Source organism: Cyprinodon tularosa, unplaced genomic scaffold (genome assembly GCF_016077235.1).
Source record: "Cyprinodon tularosa strain WSP-4 unplaced genomic scaffold, ASM1607723v1 ctg1012, whole genome shotgun sequence".
Classification (NCBI taxonomy): Eukaryota; Metazoa; Chordata; class Actinopteri; order Cyprinodontiformes; family Cyprinodontidae; genus Cyprinodon; species Cyprinodon tularosa.
Window position 1 is genome coordinate 53814 of NW_024037797.1, and position 6000 is coordinate 59813.

Below are 6000 nucleotides of genomic sequence, written 5' to 3' on the forward strand. Positions count from 1 at the left end.
TCCAACCTTTTTAATAGTGTTATGAAGAAATGTGTAACTGTTAGAAACCCCTGGAGTGTTTTGGTGAAATTCATAGATTTTTTAAAATTGTGGTTTATTTACTGTTTTGGTGAATTTTCACACACATTCATAATTTGTATTTTATGTTTTTATATTTTTTATAATTATATCACTTATGCCTGAGAAGATGCTCTCATGAAGTGAGAATAATATCGGCATAAACTCAAGTCAAAGATGCCAGGGCACATGAGGCCTCTGAACATTAAAATAGACTTTTAGACAAATGTTTAATCGCAATTATTTCTCACCACTGACACAACCAGGCCCTTCCACCTCACTTATTCAATATCTTTGCAAGTGACATCTAATTCCATGTCAGTTTTAGGAAGATAAAGCAGAAAACCATCCAACAAGTACAGCACCTATGACTTTATATGCATGTCTGCATTTATCCACAAGAGGGCGCATTTGAGCTTTTGTTTAAAGATAGCAGAATTAGAGTTTATGAAATTCAGATTGAAACACGTTACCTGTTTTATTTTTGTATATTTATGTATTTGCATTTAGCTAAAGGTAAAGTGGGGAACACATCTGTCTGTGTTTTATATTAAAAAAGATAAAGGATGTTTTGGTTAGAGTAATATCCTATTCTAAAGTAGCCTATAACTATTTCTGATAAATACTTTTGTATGCAATCAAACTGAATGTGCTAAAAAGACACATAACTACTTTATTTTGAAAGCAATTGAGTACAAACTATTCTGACTAAAGCTAGCAAGAATAATATAACCTTAAAGTAATATGTGCATTTTGTGCATGTACACTGTATAATGAGGTTAAAATGGATTCTGATCTATGTTGGGAATTACTTTATAGAATCATTTTTGAAACTCGTGGCTATGTAAAGCTCCTCAACAATTCATTGTTTTTAACATTGTTTTTTGTCTGTGTTTTTGTTGTTTTGGTTTTTTATTTTTTGTTTTACTTTGCTTTTTAAACCAGCACAGAAAGTTGGCAGATATGCAATTCATCCTTGCATCCATGACACATAAATATGTCATCCAATCGATTTATTAGACATTGAGATAGACGGACTTTTAGTACCTCGGAAAATATCCATCCTGTTCCACTTTTACTTTTTCATATATCTGATAAGATTGTATGTGATAGAGCAATACAAAGCAATTTCCCCTCTTTCTATAATACATCATAATGAGTTAAAAACAAAATGACTGTTAAAAAAAAAAAAAAAAAAAAAGCTTTTACTCTTATTAGTAATTCGTGTCCACTCTAAACGTTGCTGTTCTGTGAGGGCTTCTTATTATTGTCAGAAAACATTAATGAAGGAACACAAAAAGAAGTTTGATATATTCACTTTTATATGCAAGGTACTACAGACATCTGAAAGCAATGTCAAAAAAAAATGGAGGACGTTTATGTTATAAAAGGGAGAAACGTGTAGGCTATATTTCCCTTCCTCTTCAGATATATATCTTAACTTTGTAAGCTATTTATAAATAAACACTGTATTTCAGGTTTGTTGGAAATGTTGGCCAGACACCGCTGTTGAAGACGCCACAGCAGACCGTCCTGTCGGGCGCTGTCACCTGACTGTGGTGCTGAAATTCAAAGTGACACCTCCGATGGGGCTCTTTCATCTCAGAGCAGGTGCCCAGTTTTAATTACACGCTTTAATAGGGCATATCGGACACATGATGTTCGCTGTGACACCAGCCAGGTGACAGGGAACGAATCAGAACATCAATCTGAACACATCCACTGATTTGATTGTTTTTTACCTCCTTCTTTTTTGTCTTTTGTTGTTCTTGCTCTTTGGCTTGATGCTTCATGATAACTTTATAGTAAACCCGATCTCGAGTTTCGCTCTAGGGGACTGTTACACAAGTCTGAGAACCGGATCGAGCTGGTCTGAGACCTGGTCAGCCCCCCCGGCGCAAAATACGGACAAATAAACGCACATGAAATATAATAGCGTTTCTGATGATGTGATAGTGCGATTTGATTTGAATGTATGTGTGATCGGTGTAATATGGGTAAACATGGCGGAGAACGTCCAGGAACGTCGCGGTTCTGGTTTTGCTCAGTTTAACGAAGAAGAAGAATACGAGTGCAAAATCTGCTACAACCGCTTCGACTTGGAGCGCCACACTCCCAAACAGCTGAGCTGCTCCCACAGCTTCTGCCAGGAGTGCCTCGAAACGCTTCACTCCCGAGAGGGTCAGGGATGGAGAATCGGCTGCCCGCTGTGTCGCCACCGGACTCCGCTTCTGGAATATAAAGTTCAGAACCTTCCGAACAACAACGCGCTGATCGAGGCTCTTCCGCCGCAAACCCAGCGGGATCCGAGCTCATCAAGCAGGGAAGGACGGTCTGGCCCGTCCGAATCCTCTGGCACCGAGAAAAGCTGCGAGACTTGCAAAAACATCGCGTTTACCACGGGTTGTGTGTGCGCCATCTTCTCCGTCCTCTCTATGGTGGTGCTTTTATTTCTGGGACTCATTTTTGTACACAACTTCAACCACATAGCGTCGCCCGTCGGCCCTGTTTGCCTGTTGGTGGCCAGCGTCCTTGCTCTGCTCGCCTTAATGCTCACTTGGCTGATGTGCATGCTGAAATATGGGACAGAAACAGATGCCAGTATTTCAGTTCCCTCGTATCTAATGTGATCATCAGATGCATATCTGGAATTATACAATGAGATATTTGAGGCTGGCTTATCCTGTTTTTGTGTGAAATTCTTCTTGTTACCCTATGCAGGAATCCTGAGCACTAATAGAATATTGTCTTGTATGAAAAAATACAGTTATTGTCAATGATGATGCATTTGTTTCATTTTTCTTTACAATGCTGAGGATCCGAAGGTTTCTAATTCTTATTTAAATTTTAAATCTTCATATTGCAATTTTTCTCCATTCTTTTGATAATCTGTACCTTTAAACAAACCAGTTTGTGCTTTTGCAGCTTTGTCTACCTTCAGTGGCTGGCATGAATACTCAAAAAAGGTCATTTATCAGGTACATCCGGAAAAAATGTCCTGCCATCAAAGAAGAGCCGTTATAATATGTGCAGATGTAGGAAGACGTTGCTACATGCCACAGATAAGTAATGCTGCAGGAGGTCTTTAAAATGTTCAGATTCGGAACCAATTAAAAGGATAATTCTATTATTTTGTAGACTGAATTTGATCATCTACAATTCAAAATTTTATTGAAGAGTGAATCTTCCATTAAGTCAATCCTAATCTGAGACAAATATGAAAACTTCACAATACAGAAAGTTAAAACCCAAACTAAAGGATTCCACAATGATCTAATTCCTTTTGTTTGTGGAGTATGCCTAGAAACGTGTTCAAACAAAGTAAATCCCCTGTAACTTTAGTGTTGAAGGAAGAGTCCACCCAAGGCAGCTTTCATGTTAGAATAATAATGCCCATGAGAAATTGTGTCATTTAGCCCTCAGTCAATTTTCCCCTCCTCCTGTTTTTGTTTTTAGTTTGTTTGTTTTTGCACCTATAGTACATTCCTTCCTATACTTTGCTTGTTGTTCATCAGATATATAGTAAAGTTTCATTATAATGGGGAATTTTGATAAATTCTTGAGATAAACTCTTAAAAATGCCAATACCTGCACAATTTATATTCTCTGATCAAATTTTTTTCCCTGAAAAGGTTTCAGATGCTATTGAATTTATTTTGGTTCTTAATAATTTTTTGGAATTTAACTCATGAACTATCTTACATATCTACCTCAGATGATGCCAAAGTAACTCTGATGTCTTCCTACTTATTCGCAGTATATTGTAACAAAGTTTTGCACCAAGCAGTTACCATTGATATAAACATTGATATAAAATGTAATAGTCAAGATTGTTAAATGTAACCTGATTCACAGAAGGAGTTCATTATCCTACAGAAGGTGCCTGCAATTTATAACGGCGAAGTTGGGTGATGAATTACAACAAAAGCAAATATAGGTACAAAGTTACAAAATAGCAAAGAGGTGAGATGACGGGTGTGTTTTTTCCATCCATCCATCCATCTTCATACTTTATTTATATAGAGACAATCAACAACACAGATCATCTTGAGGTACTTTACAGAGACAGTTCAATCCCATCATACAATCAGATTGGTTCAAATTTTTCTATATAAGGAAAACCAGCTTTTTGCTTTAAGTCAATAACTTGCAAGACATGCTGCTCCTGAATCAGGATGTGGTGACGATATTCGCTTGCATTTTGTAGTTGACTCCATAGCGATTCCTCATACCAAGCATGCATGCTGCAACAGTAGAGAGGAAAAAAATCCCTTTTAACTGGAAGAGACGTCCAGCACAACCAGGCTTGGTGTGAGCAGCCATCTGCCAAGGCCGACTGGGGGTTTAAGGAGAAAGAAGCAGACAAACATGGGTTGAAATAACAAATACTGCAGAATGGGAGAATAGAAAGATAAAATAAAGCAGAATGATGAAAAGTAGTCCCTATGTCCTCAAGCAGCCTAAATTTATAGCAGCATAAATATAGAAAAGAGCTGAGGATAACCTAATTATTTCGGATGAGGTATGAAAAAAGTATAGCCAGCAACAACAACAAAAACTTCCTAATGTCTAATTTAAGGCTGTCAAATAGTTCCTGGATAATTGAATAAGTCATATTTCAGTTAATTCTCACCAAGCCATAGATTTTTCAAGCTATTGTATCCCTGCAGAGTTGGTGATGTGGAGACTGGTGCTTTTTATTTAGCTAATCTTCATATTAGAAAGAACTCCTCAGATAAAAAAAAAAAAAAAAACTGTCTATTGTACGGACACTCAGACAAGCTATTACACTGTACACGTTGGGGTTTTTTTTACTAATGAAAAAAGACCAAACAGAGCAAGTGAAAAAAATTTTCATCTTCACTACCACAGTGATGTCAAGATTCAGTCTCTAAAGATGAGTAACATGTTTACATTTTTCATACTGAAAAAATATCAGTTATTTGATTCAAGTTTGGCAATTAACAATAGCCAGCACCAGCTTCTAGTGACAAACACATTTAATCCGGGCAGTCAAACAATTTCATAAGGAAAACATTTTAGTTTTATGTAATTTAAAAAGCACAATTTTTCCATTCTTACCATGTTAAAAATAAATCATAAAATCATCCAACCATTTGATCTCTTGAAAGGCGTTCCGGATGTTTTTAAATTACACTGTGTGAAATTAGGCATATATATTCTGTGTCTCACAGTTTTTAAGACAATCTTTAGCTGAAATTACCCAGCCTGCACAGGTGAGTAGAGCCCTCAAAAATTGTACTTAAGTAAGAGTAGACCTACCTTGATATATTTTTACATGAGTAAAGTACAAAAAGGTTGCCTTCCATAAATAAGAGAGGTTGCCTTCTCAAGTAAGAGAAAAAAAAGTTTTTGGCAAGAAAGCTATTCAGAATACAACATGTGATTCATCCATCCATTTGGTGGGGCGGGTGCCTATATATGGCAGTCTATGAGCGAAAGGCGGGGTATAACCTGGACATGTCGCCACTGTGTCGCAGGGCAAGTATAGCAACTTATTTAATAAACTTATAAAGAATTAATCAGACGGACTGAAATTTTACTTACCTGATAATCCTGATGTTTGAAAGACTAAGGTATGATAATTGCTAAAAGCAAAAATCTAATAGTAAAATAAAAACTCAGGGAGGAGAGACAGTTCAGCAAATATTAATTTTCCAAATAAAACTTAAGAAAGTGCTTACAGAATTAAATGTAAATATGTTGGAGATTAAACAAAAACAAACAGAAAAAAATCATAAACTCTAAAATGCAAGTCCCTGGTCCATTTTTGTGTGTAACGCATGCTTGTTCCTTATTCGGTTAAGTCAGTAAACTAATGATATTTCTTAAACACACATAAAAGTAAAGCATATTAAAACTACAACTGAAAGTACATGTTTGTTATAAAGTTAACTAAGTGTTACGATTCACCTTTGCCTG

At 36.3% G+C, this 6000-nt stretch overlaps 1 protein-coding gene across 1 annotated transcript; it reads left to right on the top strand.

Annotated features, from left to right (window-relative positions):
- The first annotated feature begins 1769 nt into the window (after nucleotides 1-1769).
- LOC119778719 (E3 ubiquitin-protein ligase RNF186-like) lies at nucleotides 1770-2840 on the top strand. Its single transcript, XM_038278071.1, has one exon. The coding sequence runs from the start codon at nucleotides 1980-1982 to the stop codon at nucleotides 2685-2687; it is 708 nt and encodes a 235-aa protein (XP_038133999.1). The 5' UTR covers nucleotides 1770-1979; the 3' UTR covers nucleotides 2688-2840.
- Nucleotides 2841-6000: the final 3160 nt, after the last annotated feature.